Consider the following 22,047-nt stretch of genomic DNA (forward strand, 5'->3'; position numbering starts at 1 on the left):
ACGCTACTAAAGCCTCCAAGCACCAACATTTGCATTGAATATTTAATGAAATTTGTTATTTTAGTGGATTGTTTGTTAATGCAATATGATAGATTAAAAAAAAGTAAGAAAAATGATTATATTTTGAAATAATACACCATTTGTTTTTATTATTAATATGAAGTCCTTCATGTGAATAGTGTTTTGAACAGTCAACATCATGATGGCATTGGTTTTACTTGCATGTAAACAGAACAACCTTTTGTCACAGTCTTCTTATGTAAACATCTCGTATACTGAGCGGAGACAAAAAACCAAACAAATCCTCAGGCGCAAAAGTAAAAGTAATGAATTTGACACAAAATTTGACTACAGTTGAGTTGCTTATGCAAAGGCAGTGTTGGTATTACAATACAACAAAGACAGTGTATTAAAGTATGTAAAGAACCCTGATATTATAGATATTTCCTTGTACTGAGTCAAATCTACCACCAGAGGTCAGGCAAAGACCAGTCCTGGCTTAAACATGGAGCTAAGAGATCAGTAAGGCGCATACATGCATAGATGGACACACGGAAGCTAAAGAACATGAGGCCTGCACAATGTCCGTCATGATTTCAGTGCCCACATAAAACACATAAAAACATAGAGAGAAAGAGAGAAATGAGAGATTTCCCTTTGTGAACACATGAGTCTGAGCGATCACAGGAAAATGAGTAAACAACAGTAACAATTTCTTAACCACACATACATATGTTACCCGTATAATGAACTACTTTAAAATCCTTATTACTAGGACGTCTATAACTCTGGTGGAGATCCACCGTTTGATTTAGCATTCTATAGAATGAGTAGTAACTTAACTACAGTGAAAGCATATATGTATTATCCAGAAAAAAACAAAAACCTTATCTTACCTACAAAGCCCTTTGTGACCGAGCTGCACCATTTCTTGACCCAAGTAATATGACCTTACTCTGTAAGCAGTGCTGTAACGTAAAAAAGTACAAATACTTCCACGTATCTGTACTTGACTTTGGTATTTATAATTGTAGCAACTTTTACTCCACTACAAACTATCTCTGTTACTCGTTACTACCAAATAAAATCCGAAGAGTTAACATGGGGGTTAAGTGTCTTTGCTCAAGGACCCATTTAGACTCAGGAATTGTGAACCCACAACTCGCTCTACCACTGAGCTACTATGGCTCAATCCTTACTTTTTTTAATACTTTTACTTGTACTTCTGAAACTTAAGTACATTTTATATTAGAAAATGACTTCTGATACTTAAGTAAAAGTACCTTACTTAAGTGACATTACAAAAAGTGACTTCAACTTCTACCAAAGTCATTTTCTACTTTCAGGTACATTATACAAGACCGCCTGTAGGCTGCCTTACAAATAATGTACTTTATATAGTGGTTTGTCCCTTAAGATAATGTATATGATGATTGACACTAAACACTGTAGGCTATATTTGACTGTTTGGGCACTCTTCGTGTTCTGTTCTTTTTCCCCCCATTGACGCATGGACACTTCATCCTGTTGTAAAGACAAACAGAAAAAAAGTCAGACATAATATCATGTTTTACACATTCTGGCCTCTTTAGCGGCTAAATACAAAGTACACATTTTAATGCATTTAACAGTGTTTTTTTTCTTAATAAACTGCTGAAATCTATTAAGTGTAACACAAATTAAAATGTTTGTAAACTCTTAAAAGGTATCCTGAAGTTATTAAATATAAAAAAATACCCTTTTCCCCTTTGCATCTGTTCAAAGTTTTCTGGTAGATGTTGTCCAAACGTTTCGGGGAGGAAGAAGGCAGCAAAGGCCGATAGAATGGACAGAGTCCCCAGAAGAATATAAGGAAGATACTTAAACCATAATCCTAAAAAAAGCAGAAGTGGGTATTATTTAGATTGGTGTAAAGCCTGGGTCTTTCATATGTTACAGTCCGTGTGTGTGTGTGTGTGTGTGTACTCACTCATCTTTAACATGAACGGTGCAATACAGCTTCCCAATCTGGAAACCGTTCCAGTTGTCCCCGTTGCCGTGTTCCTGAGTGGCGTTGGGTAAAGCTCAGCTGTGTAGGCAAACATCATGGAGAGACCGCTGGTAAATCCGTATTTACCCAACATCTCCAGTGAAAGAGAGAGGTAGGAAAGATCTAAAAAGATAAAAGGAAAAACATCAGTTTAAACAACAGAATAGAAGACACATACAAGGGCTCAACAAGTCAGACGCTTTTTGACATCTGGTGGCTTGTAATATGTACTGCAACCAAAATAAAACATTTTTTAGTCTGTAAATTATCAGTCGAATGAGTCATGTGACTCTTACCACTCTCCAATCTAAGATGTTGTGGGAAACCAAGATTCTACGCTGAATTAATGGCTCTATTGTTATCAAGACTGGTTTCCATTTTAAGAATATACACAACACTTGTTTTTGAAGTTGTTATTGTTATTATTGTTGTTCAGCCTCTGTCTGGCCTTTATGAATAGATGCTTCATCCGTCATACAGTAACATTTGTATGTAAACACCAGCAGCACAGGACAAGAACACTTAAATAACATTTCCTGTCACAGCCGCCTCCCTTTAGTATTGCAAACGTTGCTGTTGTTGCACTTCCTGTGTAGAGAACCGGAACTAAGTGGCACAAAACTGAGAAACACGAGATGAGTTGTGTGCAGCTGATGGGCATCGTGTCAACTCATTTGACACTGGTTTAATGTCACGGACATTTTTGATCAATTTGGGTTTCATTTATTAGCTTACCATGAGGCACCAGCTGAAGGAGAAACAACGGCACTGCTCCAATGAACAGGGAACCCATGACAGACAGCCGCCGCGGTAAATACAGCAGCGCTAGCCAGCTGGAGACGTACGACGGAAACTCCACGGCTGCTGAGATGAAACAGCTGACGAAGGGGTTTGTGTGGAGCTGCGGTGTGTCAAAGGAGAGGCCATAGTATCCAGCGGTTATAGTGAACCTTAAGCAGAGATTTCAAGTCTGAATATATTGCGAGGTAGCATTTAATAAAGCACATCATCCATTTAGTGTAGAGTTGGACTTGGGGCCTTGTACCACCATGAAACAATATTTATATAAACACAGATCAGAGTATTTCCTAATTTTACTGCCTCTAAATATGACAATCCAATCACTTTTACCCTTGGTAGCTATCCATTAAATGTATCAATGCATGTATAATAACAATAATAATGCCAATTATTTAAAAATTAAAATTGTGATAAATTAAACACTCACGACACCAAGCTGACAATGAGCGTTGTGCCTCGGGCTTGATTCTTCAGCAGATCCAAGACATTGTATTTTTCCTTAACGTCTGTCTTTGTCTCATTATACTGCAAAACACAAGTAGAAGGTTGTTTTAATTAATAAAAAAAAAAAAACTTAATACGATGAGGCATGAATAAATATGTGGGTTATTATAAATTCACAAGCGCTCGGGCCATGCTTAATACTTACATATGGTATTTTTTTTTAAATTGTCTTAGAATTAAGACACTTGCATGTTTTTAAACCTGAATAGGAACATAATATCAAATGTGGACCACGCACTTTGTACTTTGTGCTAATCTCTGCATGGGTTGACTAAAACAAAGCCTACGACTCAGTGCCACACACATGGATAGTGTAATGCTTGGAGCTCCAAAGACCTTCATCAAGAACTCAATGGGACTGTGTAGGACGACTCTAGGGGCCAACTCAAAGCCCTTTGCACAGGTCAACCGTGGGGGTTCCACAAGCAAATGGGAACCATGAAGACGCAGCGAGGAGATCTGCCACAGCCAAAGACCTACATCGAGTCAGCGATGGAGAGGAGCTAAGTAAAGGCAAATGTGGTGTAACCCCCAAACTGAGACAGTTGTTCCAACACATTCTGGGAATAACATCTGAGAGCTCTGTCCAGATGAGCACAGTCCTTAGAACATATGTGCCAATATATCTATATATATAGATATCTGTGTTGAAATCCAGATGGTTTAAGTCAGAGTCAACTCACGCAGCTTTCTTCAAAGATGATCGCAGGCGTCTGAAGTTTGTTCCATTTTGCAGCCTTCTTCACGATGGCTTCAGCCTCTTTCACTCTTCCCTGAGAGAGCAGCCACCGGGGAGACTCTGGGATTAACCTGTCACACACACACACACACACACACAGAGGGATTAAGTCAATAAAAACCTAAAATACATCTCATAGGAAAGTTTAACACTCTCATTTATATCATTTATCAGGTCTTAAAATGTGCATTTTATTAATTAATATAGCAGCAGTCAATTTCCTATGGAAACATTAGTGGATTCATTCTAATAAGTGAATTAAGGTTTTCAGCATTGGTAAATACTGGAGCTGTTCATCTCACCTCCAAGAATCTGAACACTGATCTACAAAATACTGAATCAGTATTTTATTGTAGAATAATGTCACAGAATCGCAAAAAACTGCAGAATAAAAATTAAAAACACATGTTAAAACAACAGATTCACTCATTGTCAAAAATGTTGATTGACCATTTTCCACAGAGGCTGCAGCAGAAAGTATTTTCACGTTTGATGAATGTGCCATTGTGTTGCAGGCGGTGGAATTTGATGACTCAGTCATGTGTTTTATATGAAGACAATTAAAAGTGCTTTCATGTTCGCTCCACATAAGACTTCTGTGTGAAGACACTTTGTCACTGTGACTTTAATTTTGAGCTGAACATTTCTGTAAGTCACACCCCTGCATGTGTTGAGGTAAATGCTTCACTGCTTTTTTTCCCCACGTTGCTTTAGGTGCGTGTTAGAGCATGTGTGCTAGAGACACACCTGTCATGCACAGCTCACATTAAAATTATTATTATCATCCCTAAGCGCTCACAGACACACCCTTGGTGAATTGCTGTGGGATTAATAATTGATATAAACATCAGGCAGGAGATACAGAAGCATTAAAGTTAAAACATCTCGCTTCAGTTTACTCGCACTTACACATAATAGGCCGCTGCTAAGTACTTCCTGTATATATTTTTCTCTTGTTTGGTTGTTTGTGTAACTTCATTTTGTTGTGGTGTTTGTGTATGACCTGTATTGTGTCCGTCTGAGATCAAAACCAAGACACAATCCTATCACTTATGTGACATGGCAAGAAACTTGAACATGCTGGGTGTGTGTGCGTGTGTGTGTTTATAGATCACATTTCAGGTTTTGCAAAATGTGGTTTTGCGTGTTCTTATGTAACATTTAGTCAAAGTGATGATTCATTCTGTATTGCAAATTCAAATGCTTAATAAATAGACGGTTTTTCTTCTATTTCTGTTCATAAAAATTAGCCAAGCCAACTTTGAAACATGACATGTTTCCAAATTTCTGTACTTTTTGCTCAGTTGGTGAAAATGCTAAAAAATAAAAATTGCCCATAGGTTGTGCTGATAAAAAGGATATAAGACAAGTTTATATTGCACATTCTTACAGCTGTTGTGAACGTGCCAAAAGCGTTCCCCTTTCATTTTCACTTCACAACTTATGTAACTTTGGTGAGCAGGTTCCAAACTGAGTGATAGTTAATTAAGTTAGTGGTTGAACTACTGAGGTAGGTTGGTGTGTTTTCTTGCAACAGCAGCAGTTCTAGTTCCTGAAGATGGGGTTTGTGTATAGACACTGCTCAGCTGTGTTTCAGTTCAGGTAAGAGAGCAGTACAACCAAGACTGTGAGATCCTCCTTCATGACACTTAAACACATAACATCAGCTTTCTTGTAGCAGTGCAACATACCACCAAGCGGGGAGGTAGGCGGTGCCAACCACAGACAGAGCCAGCAGCAGATATCTCCAGTCTCTTATAAAATATGCAAAGAGTGGCAGCATCATGTAGCCGAGAGCAAAGCCAAAACACGTGCCCAGTGAGGAGTAAAGCACTCGCACTTTGTCAGTCAAGACCTCAGCTCCTGCACACAGAAGAGAAGGAAACCACAGTGACATGGATGCAGGACGAGGACAAACAGTGATTTATACTGCGGTCATTCAACAAATAAAACGACTGTCCCGAGAAGAATGAGAAATTCATATTCACCCAGCACGAGAGCAGCTACAAAGTTGGATATCTGCCCCAAACCATTGATGAAGAGGAGGATGGTGAACATAAGCCATGAAGTAGAGTAGACCTGAGCAAAAGTACAAATCGTCTGGAGGATAATGGTTGCAAAAAGAACAGGTTTCCTTCCAAATCTGCAGAGAGAGAGATGTTAAACAGAGCAAGAAGGAATGAAAATAAAGAAAATCTTTTTCCTAAAAGATTACATTCAGATATTGCTGGGTTAAATGTGGTATTTTTATTTCTGTTGCATGAATAAACCTTTTGTTAGGATTGTGTCACAGTCAGTTTTATGAATACAGCATAATTGTAACACAATCCAAGTAAAGAGTGGCAATAAATGTGGAAATGTAGCAGAGTTTCCGTAGAATGAAACATAATACTTTTTATGATGTTGCATGTTCTTCCCAGGGATTATGAGAACAATTCAATGTCACACTGTGGAACAGGTTTCATACACGCCATCATTCTCTCACAGCACCCATCACGTTCTGGACGTGCTGTGTGTATTTCACATGGAGGCGGGTGTTTAAGTACTTGTCTGAGAGCTGTCCTGACATGAACGACCCACACAGACTTCCCAAGAAGAAGACTGAGGCTGAAAAGGGCTGCTTCCACTCATCATCACACACCAGGTCAAACTGCAATAAAAAGGAATATTAAAATAAACAGACACAATGATGGTTTTACTGGTTTAATGTGCGACTGCTGTCATTCAGTTTCCCACCATCTTTCTCACTCAACACACAAGCAACTGTCAAACAATCCAATTGTGCAACAGTCAAAAAAAAGAAAAACAAAAGAAAGGCAGACATGCCTTACTAAACAGAACCAGAGGAACTTGTAGTTACACCAAATCATCAAAGTTAATTACAAAAGTTTATGATTACTGGTCTATAGTTTCCAAGAAACAGCTTGACATCATTGGTATTTGGCTAACAGACTCAATAACACCGAACAAACAGATGTTTCAAATCCTGCAGGGGAAAAATGTGCAGCAGAGACATACTCAAGAAAATACACAACCCGGGTGTTACTAAGGATAATGTAGGCTGAGAAGGAGCAGAATAAGTCACTCACCTCAGAGACTATGGTGGCTAGGTAGATGTCTGTGTTGTAAATCCACCCGTCCACACAGGCCTCCTGCTCCAGGTCTGTGAGGTTGACATCCTTGTCAGGAAGTAATCCCTGAGCTGAAAGGTTTCGGACCACATCCAGCCTGTATCTGCTACATCTGCTCAGCTCTGGTTTCCCATCCACCACCTCACAACCACACAAGCCTCATTAATTTATAAGCACAGCCCGTCAGCAATCAAACACCACAGTATGTATGGAAAACTATTAAAAATGCAGCAAGAGGCATGGGATACTAGGGTATCCTTAGAGGACCTCATACATGACCTGGATTAATCAGCATATGCAAATATATCATCGTTACACCACAAATGTGGCCATACCAGTTTATCAAATAATTACCATACATTAAGTTGGAGAAGTTCAAACCTTATCTATTTACGTGACAGTTTAATAGTCAGATCAAACCAAATCAAATATCTCATGGCAGTATTTTTGACTTTGACATTTAACTAGATAAATAAAAAACAGGGTTGTGTTTTTTTTAACAATTAACTAAGTTAAAATAGGGTGGCCATTTCCCTAGCTTGAAAATAAAATCGGTTTGAGTGTTTTTTTCTAATAATAAAAGCAAGTTTCTCTGATTTCTCAGCTTCCTAAATGTGAACATGTTCTGGTTTCTTTGTTCCACATAACAAAAAAACATCGTCATCATTTCCAGGTTTGAGAACATTTTCTGACATTTTATGGACCTAACAACTATTAATCGATTAATCAAGACAATAATCAACAGATTATTCAACTATGAAAATAACAGTAGCAGTTGCAGCCCTAATATCACGATGAATGCGTAACAGAACAGGAGTAAACAATTTAATTACAGCCTATACTCACAAAAAGAACATCTGTTTTGCTTAAATGTAACGTGGTACACGTGGAAGCTTCTCAAAAAAGGTACCTCGTGTTTATCTGTGGAAAACGTACTTACATCGACGTCACAGCTAAAACAAATAGTGCAAAACCCACGAAAGTAGCTCTTAATACTTTTACTAATAATTAAAAGATGTTTTACGTTTCGGCATTTTTCTTCACAGCCGGTAAACGGCGGCAGCAGCCGTGTTTACGTTTTGAACCAATCACAGATTAGACATATTTGATTGACACCGCTCTCAGCCAATTATCTGTTAGACCTCGGGGACTTGGAAGGTATGCTGCGTTCAGTGCAACTCGAAAACGTAGGACAAATTAGACATCAAAACTTTTACTTTGTAATAATCCACATAACCACAGAATCACATCACTTTCCTTCCGGAGAATACTACAAATGTCACTAAAGCACATTCTCACCTTGAATGGAATGATGTTTTTTTGCCAGTCCTCCGTGAGGTTGACGTCACGTACCCGACAGTGGTGACTCGGTACGTCCGTCAAGAAGACGAGGTTGAAGGCGCCGAAACCGTTGGGGACGATGCTGGCGCTGAGTAGGACGAAGACCACTTTTTGGAAACGTCCCCATTGTCCCAGAAAAGCGATGCTGTCCTCATAGTACCTCATAGTCAAAGAAGCGTCTTTTTCGTCTTCTGGCAACAGTTGTTGTGTGTGCCAATTGTTGTCATGCTCGCCTACTTTTAAAACATCACCAGGTTTGTTTCTCTGCAGAGGAAAAAAGTCCTCGAGGAATAAGATCTTTCTCCCCGCCCCTACGCCCTCATAGTATGCGAGCCTTCCTGTATTACCAGGTACTGTACGCGTTGTACAATATTGTATATCGTCGAGGGCGTAGGTTTGCGTGTGAACGGTAAGGACATGTTTCTACCAATGTCAGGAGGAAGTCAATTTGTCCTCACCAATATTAGAGACAGGGCAATGCGTCTCTATATATAGCATACTTCTTCTTTTTTTTTACGAGGTTATTGTCTGTTGTTCTGCTGTAAATCCATCTGCTTCAAGTTTGGTCACGTGAGCAGGGGAGGGGTGGGGCCAAAGATCATGTGGACGAGGATATTTAAATGGTTGCAGAGAGTTCAAAATTAAGGAAGATTAATAGGGCCACATGTAAAACATAAAACATTTATAAAATAAAACAGCATGAATTCAGACTTTTTCTTGAATCTCAGAATTCTGACTTGTTCCTCAGAATTCTGACCTTTTCCTCAGAATTCTCACTTTAATCTCACAATTCAGACTTTTTCTTTAATCTCAGAATTTTGACTTTTTTCTCAGAATTCAGTTTTTTTTTTTTTAAAGTCAGAATTCTGAGATTAAAGTCAGAATTCATGCTGTTTTTTTATTATTTTTTTTACCTAATACTCTTCTGTAATTTTGAACTCTTCCTGCATTCATTTCAATTTCCTTGCCCACATGATTATTGGCCCCACCCCTTCCCTGCTCACGTGACCAAACTTGAAGCAGGTGGACTAAAGCAGAATAATAGACATTAACCAAATAAAATAAAAAAAGCAAGAAGTATGATATACAAGGGCATGGTTCAGTGATGCATTGCCCGGTCTCTAATATTGCTGAGAACAATCTGGCTTTCTCCAGACATTGGTAGAAACATGTCCTCACTGTCCACACACAAACATACACCCTTGATGATATACAATATTGTATAACGCACACAGTACCTGGTAATACAGGAAGGCTTGCATACCATGAGGGTGGAGGGGCAGCAAGAAAGATCTTATTCCTCCAGGACTTTTTTCCTCCATAGAGAAACAAACCTGCCTATGTTGGTGAGCATGACAACAATAGGCACACACGACAACCGTTGTCAAAGGAGGAAGACGACCCTTCTTTCAAAAAAAACAGCATACATATATTATAGTAAAGCTGTTAACGTTAATCTCCAATCCTCAGCCTAACCCAAGGCTTTTGTTATTATCTTTTTCCAAACTGATGATTGCTGCTTCGAGCTTTGCTTTTATGTAAAAAAAGATGCCTTATGTTGCCAAGTTGACATTGAATTTTCCCTCAAATTTGAATAGCTTTGTGAGTTTTTGGAAAACAGGTTTTCAAAAAATTATGTTAATTTAACCACAGAGGTAATATTTTTTTGTCTGGCTTTGTTAGAAGAAGGCCCTTCCTACAGTTTCCTCCCACCATCAAAACATGTTCGCTCAGGTTGGTCCCTCGAGGTGTTGGCTCAGTCGCAGCGGCTCTGATCAACCCAAGAAAGAACATTTTGACCGTGTAATTATTACAGTGTGACGTGTCATAACTGTGGCTGACGTTTAAACCTGACCTTAAAAAGCTTTTCAACAAACACTGCAGTCATTTGTTTCAGCCCTACTCACTTGGAAGACAGATAGTTGGCACAGGATAAAAGTCTTTTTAAATGTGTTGTGTTATTTATTGTAGCCTCATTTTCCTTTTTTTCAAAACACATCTGTGATGTCTTATGTTGTGCCTGTTAAGTCTGTTAAGTTTGTAACATCTATTCATTCTGTTCCATTTCCTGTTTTATTCTGAAATCTAACATTCTTCTCATTGCAGATTAGTCTACTTCCTGTCATGATTCCACACCCACCAGTTTGATTAACCCTGACTACTTTCACCTGTGTTCAATTAGCCACACCTGCAGTCTCCTTCCCTCATCACTCAGTCTCTCTGCCAGTTTCTCTTCTAATTTTCCTACTTCCATACAAGGATTGCAGCTCAAAGTGCTTCTCTTAGACTCTTAGTTACAGTCTTAAAAACATATAGATATGACGAACGACAAACAGATTCACACCATAAGTAAACGGCTTTAAGCAAGTGCAACACTCTCTGACTATTGTTTGTAATGAACAAGCTTTAGGGTCTGTTGCATATGATTCAACTCACATGCAGCTGAAAACTGAAAAGAAGAGCGACCAAAGGGCTTCTGCGGTCACGGAATGAATGAAGTTACGAGAACATGGACTGCATGTGACTCGTGTTATGACGGGATTTTCCCAAAAAGAAGGTTTTGTGTGTTTGCAAACGTCTGCCTGTGCCTGCTTTCTGTATAGTTAACATTAAAATGCTTGCTCAGTGGAGCGTGTTCTGGTTTTCTGGTGTGTGTGAGCTTCAAATGCTAAGAAATGAAGGCAAATGGACTTCTGAAGACACCGTTTTGCCTCTTGAGTTCATACATACATAATCATCAAGGTCACATGAGCCACAAGAAGGTGGGAATTGGGGTGACACCGCATCATGGGCATGTCGGCCATGTTTGGGGCTATCTGCGTTGTTGTTGTTTAACGTTGCTGCAGCTTCGCTTCAGAATTACATTATTTGCGTTGGGTTCAAGACGTGAAAGTCCTGCACCTCATCCTTCCTTCTGAAGCCCTTGGCAAGTGGGTAACTGGTTTATGATACCACAGCATGAAATCAAGGTTGCACCGCACTGCATACTTCACATTGCTCAGTTTGAGACTTGGTGTCTTGTCCTTGGGATTAACAGCTTCAGGGTGTGGCTGTTGGTTTCGAAGTTAATACGGATCTCGTGTTTCTGGAAATTCCACTGATGGTGCTCCGTCTGTTTTCCTTATCAGTGGTGCCTGTGGTCAGCTCTTTGTTGTGCCTTGTTAGGATTTAATAAAAGCTTTCCTGATTGTGTGTTTGTTCCTGCTCGTCCGGCTTATCTATGTGTGACCAACCTCCTTGGTTTCCTGCTGTGGCATCCCACACGCAAGCTTACCCACTTAAACAAGGGATTTTGAGGAACATAAGTAACTCACATTTAAACAGGTACAGCTGGTTTGCAGTTATGTACCTATATCTGCTGTGCTTCCTGTTGCTCCCACCCCTTATATTTGCCCTCTCTGTTGAAACAGCAAACACTGACTGTTTGCCAGCGACACTACACGACTGGGAATTCCTCACGTTTTTTGGATGAAGTCTCTGAAGCCGTTGGAGGACCTCATCACCAGTGCAACCCAGACAGAGTGCAAGGTTTAGTGAATGTTGATTGTAAAGTATGCAGTCTCTGATTCATAATCAAATGTGCAGTGTGTAGCTCTTGCAACATAATGCACAATTAAATGCTAAGTATCTTAGCCCCAGTTATAGCATATAACATGTATATAACTGTCACTGGTAGCAGAGGTGGAAAGTCATGGATTACATTTACCCGCGTTGCTGTAATTGAGTAGGTTTTTGTAATTTTTTTTTTACTTTTACTTTAATTTTTTTTTACTTTTACTTAAGTATAGTTTTTTTTTTTTTTAGGAAGAACTGTACTTCACTGCATTACAATCACAAATGTCAGTGAGTTGTCCTTTTTGCACAACACAAGAAAGAACCCCAACCTTGTTACAATGGTAACTAAGTAACTTTTACTTACTTACCTTTAAAGTACATTTTAAACAAGCTCCTTTTTTTTAACTTAACTTTAACTAACCAGTACTTTTACTTGTACTAAAAAAATTGAATTCGGGGCAATTTTCCTTTGAACTGTGGTCAGGTTAGAGTTAAACATTAAGTTTTTTTAAGGTAAGGTAAGGTAAGGGTTTTTTGTCCTCATCCTGCTCCAGCACACCTGATTCAAATGGTCATCTGAGTGTGAGACGAGCTGCAGGTGTGCATGATTGAGTGTGTGTGTGTGTGTGTGTGTGTGTGTGTGTGTGTGTGTGAGAGAGAGGATTTAGGTGAAACCTGATTGGTCCTGCACACAGGAAGTTCCAGTATAAGAGGCTGGACCATCCTTGCAGTGGGTTTCACTTGGGTTCCACTCATAGCTTGACTGCCAGCAACAATCTTGTTCTTGTTTGTTGACTTTATTGTTTGTTGTGTTTTTGTGGGTTGTTTTCTCGGGAGTTGTGTTGAGTTGGGAGAAAGGGAGACTGATTCTCATGTTGTGCTTAGGTTCTCCTGCAGGCCGGGACCTCAGGGACAATTGAACACTGCTGGGATTTGTTTTAGTTTGGTTTAATTTTCTTTGATATCATTCATCCAGGGGTTTTGTGACGTCATTGTCTTGAAAGTTGTCGTGCTAAGCATCCATAAAATACTCTTGTCCCTTGTCCACACAAACAAAAATGAAATGAATACGATTTGTACCAATCTGCATGTTTTGAAAAGTAAATAACTTTGTCAGTAGCTGATAAGAGGCCAATGCTCTTCACAAAACATGAAATGCAAATGTATACTGAGAAGCTATGCTATGCTGTTTGCCTGATAAAATGTTCTTAACATCCAATATTAGATTAGTGTAATACTGACCCTATATGTATAAATACGTGTACTTTTAATAAATATTTGCAAACACTGACATGTGGAGGACACATGCTGTTCCTGCACATAAATGAAAGCTATCAAATGGGGTTTTTTGTTTTTTAACCACAAGATGGAGCCATATATCCTCTCCTGATTACAAACCGGACACATGTCTTCTCTTTCTGTTTGGATTGTTTCTTATATATAAATATTATCATGTAAGTGCTTTTATTTACATTTTAGCACTAAAATAAACACAATTTAACACCTTTTGTGACCCACCTGACTTTAAACCAATGACAAAGTGTATTTTAAAGACCAGGACAAACTTGTTTTGTTGGATCTGAGTGGGTTTACTATTACTATTACTATTACTATTTTTGTTTGTAGTGCCTTTTTATATGAATATATTATTCAATTTTCTCCAAATGCCAAATGTTAGTGCCATCTGTGCATAAAGGTCAGGTTTCCCTGTACTGTGTTTGTCCCACGCTCCCACACTGCTTCCTAAAATCATCAAACAAGCTCTTTTGTTGTTGTTTTTGATTGAGTGATGCTGAGAACTTGCACTCTGAGGCTCTGTGCATCTCTCTGGTCGTTTTACCAAAAAAGGGGGATTTCCCATACATTCTTCACTCGTCCATCTGCCCTTAAATTAGTGCCACACACCACAACATGTGTCAACCCTTGCACAGCACACAGCCGCAATGTTTGAAACTGCCTTTACACTCGTATGGTCGTATGGAATATCGCTTATGGCTTTCCCTATGTTCTCTCCCTGCCACCCTCCCCTCTCCACCCCTCCAGTGTATTTACAGGGTGACTGCAGGAGAGGGGGAGAGTGAGAGAGAGAGAGGGCTTCCCCCTCAGCCTGACATCCCTGCTTTGAGAACATGTGGCCTGGGAATAATTGGGTTACAACTGCAACAGTCCAGCGAGTTGGCCTTGATTTAGAGAATGACTCCATTTACTGTTGTCTGACATCCTGCTGCTTCCACAGCTGCAGCTTTTATCCTCCATTCAGGCTCAGCGTTTTTACTGTATAGGCCTGGCAGGCGGCCACGAGGACACAGGGAAACACAATCCGAGCATTAATACACTGACCCACATTCACTCAGAGGTGCAGGGAGAAAACAATATAATCCAGTTTTTCCTAGTGGGCCACTTCTCCATTCAGGTAAAACCTGTAATGTTAATTTTGGATTGACATGTGACATGTGCAAATGTCGTCATTGTGTTTTCTGTGTGTAAACGCACATATGGCATTTAAATTGGCAGTAAAGTGATCTATAAACTATTGAAACTGAACTTTACACACAGCTACTGTGTGAAGATTTTACCTACTTGATATTTTGATGGCACGGCGCGGTTTAGGTTGGTTTTCCACTACAAAAGACCAGTACTTTTACTTGTACTTAAGTAAAAATGTATTTTATTTTCCACCTCTGACTAGTTAACCTCAGTGCGTTTTGTGTTATGAATCCAGAGGCAACTTTCTTTTGAATTGTGGTCAGAGTTAAACCATTAAGTTTGGAGGTACGCACACATCTGAGTGTGAGATGAGCTGCAGGTGTGCATTTCCTCCATGACACTCCTCTGTTAGACCTTTCCCTGGTAATTGTTGGAGATTAACCCGCGTTTTTTTAGGATTGTTTAACTGATCTACAGTTCGGCTTGATTCTTGTGTCTTGTGTCTCACTCTGACCAAATCAGTGTCACACATAGTATGGCCTCAGCTCGCTTGGAACCTCACCAGAGCAGGAACTTAGAAAAAAGTACCCGGTACTATCGCCAAAATCGCAAAGAAAACGGCAAAAGGAAACCGCAGCATTTGAATGAGATGATGGTGCGCTGAAACCTGGCGTTAATCTGACGTCTAACATAACGAAACAATTCTATTTTCTCAGTCACATCGCATCATTTGTTCAAACACGTTCCAGGACTCAAACACTCAAATGTACAGACTACCACAAGAGATTTCAAGAGGTTAATCTTCCTTCAGTGACATTCAGCTGTTACTTCTCAAAGTTATAATTTTTTAATCTTTTGTTTTCATTATAACCACTTAACAACGCCTGTCTGCTGATTGGTCCATGACCCAGTAAATGACATGGAGAGGTCAAGGTGCAACAATTGGGCCCCACATTCCCCCACATGCACCCATCTCCTCTATATGCCGTCTTTCTGTTTTTCTTATCAGAAACTTATCCAAACCCCTCTGAGGCCGAGAACACTACCGTGTTTGAGTTTCTCCTCAGCTTGGATGAAAGATAAAGGAGGTCAAGGTTTGCGAGCGCTGTTATTAATGTGGCATTCTGCACCGCTGGAATGAGCAACATGTGACAGTGCGGGTCACTCTCAGACAATGAAGGCTCTTATCTCCCCCAGCAACGGTTGTTTGGGCAGTGGAACACAGGTGAACACCCAGACCCGCCCAGTTCAGAGGCACAAAGGAAGAGGAAACCGCTGCTTTTAAAGCACTCAGTCAAACAACTGATTAAAAAAAAACAATCTTGGGAGTCGAATGAAATGAATATAAATCGAGGGTCTTGTGTGTATGTGTGATGTGATGAGGAAGTGCACGTACTAGAAATTGAACACAACCGCTTCTTCAAGGCCCTGCCCCACGGTTACCGTGGAAACGCCAAAACAAACGCATGTTTGCTCCTTTTGGCAGACATTCAGTTTTATGGCTTCCGTGTGAGATCTACTGTACCAGGCCGCTGTTATCAATACATTTGCCCTAGATTTACTTTAATCTGTGTTTGAAAAGCAGAATATCAGTATAATCTCTCACAGCAGTTGTCTTCTAATGAAGTGTGATATTATGCAGGCTTTATATTTTGCTCATAATAAGTTACGATTTAAGATTTAAGATAATTTTATTTGATTAAAAAAACGCAACAACTTTGGGAATGCCAGGGTTTGGCATTAGGGACTTTCCAAATATCTGTTTTGGATGAGATGGACAATGATTTTTTTTATGCTCTAATTTCTGCTGACAATATGTTCCAATATTAATAGCACTGTCACAAATAAGTGGCTTGTGCTCTAATGACATCATTTTATTTTTCCCATTGTTCTGATTGTTTGGTTTTGGTTGTGGGAAACTGCTCAAACTCTTTTATTCGCCCACTTTGACTAATTTCTCATAGTTGAGGTGAAGCTCAACTGGATGATTGTGGGAATTAAAAGTGCATTATATTTGCCAGTAATGGAACCCGGGGTCATTGGGATTAATGTCGGACTGGAAAGTCGTGTCAGACAGCTGCAGTGACACGACCGCTTTATGTGCTTCTCTCTCGATTTGGCAGCACGCTAGTTGTTGTCGTCAAACACAAAGAGGTTTATTGTGGAATTACAGCACTCAAGTGATGTAGTAATGGTTTCTCCTTTTTCTTTTTACTCTCTGAACTGAACCATATCAAAATCCTGTCGCGTCCTTTTTCAAGTCAGCAGAGAATGACGGTTATCAGGCAAAAATCAGGCTAATAATCTTATAAATGTACTGTTTGACAATGATGGTGTGTTACTGATGTGTCTGCCCTGACAGATGTTCACGTGCTGCAGTTAGAGCGTCTGAAAAGTTTGTTTTGTACCAAGTGTTACAGTAGAGGTCGTAAATTAGCCTCACACCAAGAGACAATGTAACCAATCAGAGAAAGAGAGTGGTACAGGTTTTTAAAAAAGGAAAAACAAGACCGCTGAAGAAGAAGAAGAACATAAAATCACTCTTGAAGTCTGAAAATGGAGATGAGCTCATACTTCCTGCAGCATGGTTTCCTCCAGTCGGTACTGAAGGGAAAAACAGAAAAAAGAAAAGTCCCTCACATCTGTGCATGGATTGAAGATTATGTCATGTTATCACAACTATAATTAGAAACTCCCTGTCATTAACACAGGGTGGATAACTTGAAGCTGAGTGACTGTGTGTGTGTGTGTGTGGTGTAAACCTGACAGTACGCTGTTTAAATAATGTCACTCAAGGCTGATACGAGTCATGGATTCTGACTCAAATAAATGGAGACATTTCTGTGACTGTGACGCTTCTTTATTTATGAAACGTGTAGTTTTTGAAGCAAACAATGACAAAATCAAGTTACTGCATGTTTGGACTTTGAAAAGAAGGAAAATGAATGCATGACAAACCACTGGTAGCTTGAGTAGATGATAGCCAATCATATATAATGAAATTTACCTCTGCAGATCACGGTATTTCCCTTTGTGGATGCTTGTATTCTGTCCGGTTCAGCGTCTCTTACCCACGGCTGTTGCTGATTTTTGTGATTTAATTTCCCACTTTGCTGAATCCAGTCCTGAAAGGCCTGAGTACACTTTGGTTACAGTTTTTAGTTTAGTTTGTTTCAAGTGATTTATGCCATTTATGAAACAATTCAATTCATTGAAGATGATTTATTCTCTTAAAGTGAGGAGATCGCTGTAATGCGTAGTGTAAGCACAGCCAATGTTAGCATTATGGAGTGGCCTCGTACTATACTTAGCTCCCGCAGTGATTGCATCTATCGCGTGTCTGCTTCACGAGGCCCAGACTGAGTTGTTTGCAGAAATGAAGGCTTTTTACACTCAGTTACAGACTTCTGACTTAGGATGAAAGACTTGGAACGAGAGAGAGCTGCTGTTTGTATCCTGCACAGTGTTTGTCCGACGGAACCAAACATCCACAGAGCCTCGTCAACCCGCCGCCATGGTATCGTGGTGGTGTTTTTCAGTCGTGTCGTTAAAAAGAACCGTTAAAAAAAGTTAAAGAGAATCAGGGGAAGTAGTATAAAGGAGTTTAAGGCTCGGATAAAAAGGGGAAAAGACAGTAAAGGAGACAAAAATGGCAAAGGGATTTTCTTTGAAAGTTTTTGACATCTGTTTGTTGTTTTCTTGGCCTGTATTGCTTTAGCACAACTGCTATTTCTCTTTTGTGTTTTTTTTGTCTCTACATCTCTCTCTAACTTTGCCTACATTTGCAAGATAATGAGTCCTGACCAGAACCAGAACCAGGTTTCATACACTGTAGTGTCTCTACATACATGTCACATGCAAGATAACATCCTAACATGTGAATCAGAGCTGCGGCCTCAGTCTTACTGTATGTGCCCAGTCTTTCACACTCGTCAAATCATGTGGAGTCAAATTTAAACGGACCCTTAAAACAAAATAATGGCCGAACGAAATATCTGACTACTACATCTTAACAAAACACACATTTTATTCTAAATTGCTTGTATCTAATCCATTAGATAAGTGTGCTCTGAATTTCCTATACACATTTTTTGGATTGTACGGTTTGGTAACAATAAAGTTCATATTTTTCTGAATGAATTCTGGATGTTTCCAGTCCCTAAATTATATCCAAGCTTACTGGTTCCCTGACCTTTGACCTTTCCCTATATCATTTTACTTCCACATATACATCCGGGAAAAAAAATATTGATATAGTTTCATCATTGTTATGATTCCTTTCTTACTATGTTTTATGTAATAATAAGTAATTATTCTTCTAATCTCTTGCACGTTTGTTTGGTAATTTGTGGGAGGAGCCTAACCCTATCCTTCAGATTATCTTTATATCTGTGGATTTCCGGTCATTTTTCAGGGCATTAACGTGCATTAAAACTATTGAAACTTTGCATGGAGGGTCAGGTCTGGCGAAAATGTGACATCCGCATATAGTTCCCGGACCTGTGCGTTGCTCAAGGGTTATGTAGCGCCCCCTAAAGGCAAAATTGAGATCCACTGAATTTCCTGAAACTTGGTGGGAAGATGTTATAGACCGAGACAAACAAAAAAGTCGACCGTAACCGTGGCCTAAACTCAGCAGGAAGTCGTCCATTCTGAATTTGGACGTCCATTTTTGGCGATTTGCGCCCTACATAAGTGAGCGAGTTTGTGATTGCAATTTTGTGAATTTCGGTCATTCCTCAGTTATGATTCACACACGTCCATACCTTTTTATTTGTGTGTGTCTCCTATTGTTTTGGTGAAGCTTCGACCGAGCCTAGGATTCTCATTAAATGGGTCTGGAGACATGTGGTTCTGCAGGTTTTAATGGAGAGATGATGGCACATAATGTGCCGTAAGGATATAATACAGTACATTTTTTTGAATGAATGAAAGTGACAAGTTGTGCTCCACAGAGGAGCCCGCACATTTTCTGCCTCTTTGCTTTTGAGCGAAAAGCGTAACCCAATTTAATCTGAGCATGGTGGAAAAATGTCATATTTAAAAGGGAATTAATTGCCCATAACAAACACAAACAAAATCTTCAGTCACAGAAAGAAAATTGTTATTACTTCAGTCCTGTTTGTTTGTCAGATAAACAAACTTAAAAAGATGTTGACTGAATCAATATCATGTGGTGAAGTGTAAAAAAAATCAGACATTCTTTTGACGCATCTGTCAATTATGCGTTTCAAAGATCTCGACAGAATCGTCAGAAAAGTCTGAAACGTCTGTGGCTTTGGCATCGAGTTATAACGTCAGTCTTTCTGAAGACTCAGTTAAACTCCCCGTCAGTATTTATTCGTGTTGGCATCGTTGACGATGTGCACAACCTACGTTACATGTGCTGTCAAACAGAGGAAGAGCTCCTTTGTTTACTCTGCCGAGCGTAAACAGCCAAACGTGGCCATCGGCCGCTGAACGAGAAAAAGCGATCACCACACAGTGCGTTCCACTCTCCAGACACATGCAACACATATCCTCTCTCTCAAATCTGTTTAAATCAACGTGGGGAAATAAATACCAAACAGATGCCGCTGTGTTTTCGGTTCTCACCAAAAAAACCTTTCAACTTCAAAGCGGCGGATGCACTTTTGCTTGTTTTCGATCGGAAAATGGGATTACGCCGTCATTGTGAATTGACGATGACTTCCGATCTTTGTCACTGGGAGGCAGGTGCTCTGAGCCACGGACATGTGACTGTGAATAACTGAATGCAGTGCAGAGGAAATCAGTGGGAACTCGGACTGCATGATAAGGGCCTAGAGATGGGATTTATGGCTCTTTGAAGGGAGCCGGATCATGAGACGTTCAAAAGACTGGCTCACTATTTTGGATCTTTGTATAAAAAGTGTAAATAAAGACTATGCAGGCTAGAATGAACTTCCATTCAAAACTATACTAAACTAAAAATAAACTAATAATAAAGAAAAACCGTTACAAAGCAAGTTTCAAGTATGACCCTGCAGACGACTCCTGAACTGTCCTTGGTAACATTGGTTTATTGGCAAATTTTCATAAACAATATTTTTAGAAAGACAGAAAAATTCCCTTTAAACAACAAAATAAAGTGTAAACAAAGTAAAGGACACACTGAAATGATCTCACGGTTGCAGGCTTGAGGCCGGACGTCTTCTCTCTGAGATTATTTATCCAGTCTTGGAGAATATTCTCAGTTAGTTTATCTTTGATACGTACAACTAAAGTCACTGTAACACCGCGGCAATTTGAATGAACCTGCACAATAATCGGCTTTAAACCAAATGATCATCTCCAGACATCTTCATCATCCACCAAAATGCCTTTCTAACAGCGCTCCACATATGTCCAGGATTTATGTGCCGCTTATAAAATCCTCTTGAGTTATAGTTCATGTCTCTAACATATATCTCTCTGGAGGAATGGCCAGAATGTTGCTCTGCTGTATGTTACGAGTCCTACGCCCAGGTATGGCCCGGCGTTTCGTCCAGTAGGACTTCACAAATCACGGCTGTCAAGGGGCGAACAGGTTGGTACCGTATGGAACCTGCAAACCGCGGAAGAACGTCATGTATGTATGTATGTATGTATGCATGCCTCATAAAGATGGGAGGAGTAAACATGAAAGAGTAGAAAGAAATGTAACGACACAAGAATTGAGCCGAACAATGCCGAACGGTAGGTGAGTTAAAAAGACTCAACAATCCTAAAAAACGTGCGTTAATCTCCAACAATTACCAGGGGAAATGTCTAAAATCTCAATATTTAACAGAGGAGTCTGGTGTATCCGGTCACTAGACACTCGTTTGTGTGTGTGTGTAGCCGTGCAGTGATGACTCCGCCCACGCTGAGTTAGGTACTTTTTTTGTTGAGGAAAACAACCTAAACCGTGCCGTGCCGAGGCGAGTCGAGTAAGGACCATAATGTAGAGTTGGAAAAACGGCTATACATAGTTTCCATTTTTTTGGCCTGTTTTTGGACATGGACACAAAGACTCAAACTAATGTAATTTTAAATAGTTTTATACAGTTCAAATTTCAATTGTATTTGTTTTTTTTCAAAATAAAAAGTTAGTTTCTCTTCATTTTAAGAAAAAGAAGAAAAAGAACTCAAAACAGAACTTCACAAAACGCCAGCAGAAGGGAAATCTGACGAATGAAGAGAAAATATTTTCATATCTAATGTGATTTTGTTCCTTGATGACAAACTTGGTTGGAGTACGGTCAGTTTGGAGTGTGGGAAAATCCCTCACTTGCACAACACCAAATTGCATGTTTGAAATGAATGAATAGAAACACAAAGGGACACAGTTATGATGTCTCCACAGGTCCACGTGAAGAATTTATTTGATTAGGTCGCTCGGTTTGTTAGATTATTCAGTGTTCACAGATGTGACGGGACGCCGGTGAAGAAGAAGCGATGAGGCCGTCTCTCTCTCTCTCTCTCTCTCTCTCTCCACAGAACACAGTCAGATCTGTTTCTGTGCAACTTGAAATGTTTAT

The 22,047-nt window shown here is 39.7% G+C and overlaps 1 protein-coding gene across 1 annotated transcript; it reads right to left on the reverse strand.

Moving 5' to 3' along the window:
- Nucleotides 1–116: 116 nt before the first annotated feature.
- LOC131458811 (solute carrier family 22 member 4-like) lies at nucleotides 117–8,964 on the reverse strand. Its single transcript, XM_058628091.1, has 11 exons — nucleotides 8,504–8,964; nucleotides 7,163–7,345; nucleotides 6,620–6,723; nucleotides 6,062–6,216; nucleotides 5,765–5,936; nucleotides 4,018–4,144; nucleotides 3,258–3,355; nucleotides 2,765–2,979; nucleotides 1,970–2,152; nucleotides 1,738–1,873; nucleotides 117–1,524 (listed from the first exon to the last, which is right to left on the reverse strand). Exons 1-11 carry the CDS (start codon nucleotides 8,708–8,710, stop codon nucleotides 1,440–1,442), a joined length of 1,665 nt encoding a protein of 554 aa, XP_058484074.1. The 5' UTR covers nucleotides 8,711–8,964; the 3' UTR covers nucleotides 117–1,439.
- Nucleotides 8,965–22,047: the final 13,083 nt, after the last annotated feature.

This window comes from Solea solea, chromosome 4 (assembly GCF_958295425.1).
Source record: "Solea solea chromosome 4, fSolSol10.1, whole genome shotgun sequence".
In the NCBI taxonomy this organism is placed as follows: domain Eukaryota; kingdom Metazoa; phylum Chordata; class Actinopteri; order Pleuronectiformes; family Soleidae; genus Solea; species Solea solea.